Below are 307 nucleotides of genomic sequence, written 5' to 3'. Positions count from 1 at the left end.
CACGGAACCCAGGGGGGGAAGCGGCCAGTCGTACCACACCGGGCTGTACTGGGCAGCCAGCCCTGGACGGGGAGGCCCGTCATATCTGTTTCAGCTTCATTTCTCTGAGCCTACACCAAGCAGCTGCTTGCTTTTCAGGTCTGGCTTCATGTGGCAGAGAAAAAGAAAGGCAGGCTCCTCAACATCAAATACCGCACCTCGGCCTTCAACCTTTTCCATCACATTAACACCTACGAAGATAACGGATTTCTGATCGTCGACCTCTGCACCTGGAAGGGGTGAGTCTTGGCGGTGCCCAGCCTGGAGG

At 56.4% G+C, this 307-nt stretch overlaps 1 protein-coding gene across 1 annotated transcript in view; it reads left to right on the top strand.

The window, feature by feature from the left end:
• Positions 1 to 282, top strand: part of RPE65 (retinal pigment epithelium-specific protein 65kDa) — a gene marked incomplete at its 5' end in the record, with an annotated part of 3,543 nt that extends 3,261 nt beyond the window's left edge. Inside the window, 2 exons of the mRNA XM_010297476.1 lie at positions 1 to 27; positions 139 to 282. The exon at positions 1 to 27 is cut by the window's left edge and continues 148 nt beyond it. Of these exons, the coding sequence (XP_010295778.1) occupies positions 1 to 27; positions 139 to 282 (171 nt within the window). The remainder of the gene's footprint in view (positions 28 to 138) is intronic.
• Between the last annotated feature and the right edge of the window lie 25 nt (positions 283 to 307).

The sequence above is a fragment of the Phaethon lepturus genome, unplaced genomic scaffold, assembly GCF_000687285.1.
Source record: "Phaethon lepturus isolate BGI_N335 unplaced genomic scaffold, ASM68728v1 scaffold48191, whole genome shotgun sequence".
Classification (NCBI taxonomy): Eukaryota; Metazoa; Chordata; class Aves; order Phaethontiformes; family Phaethontidae; genus Phaethon; species Phaethon lepturus.
Note: the sequence above shows the minus strand (reverse complement) of the source record. Positions and strands in the feature narration are given on the sequence as shown.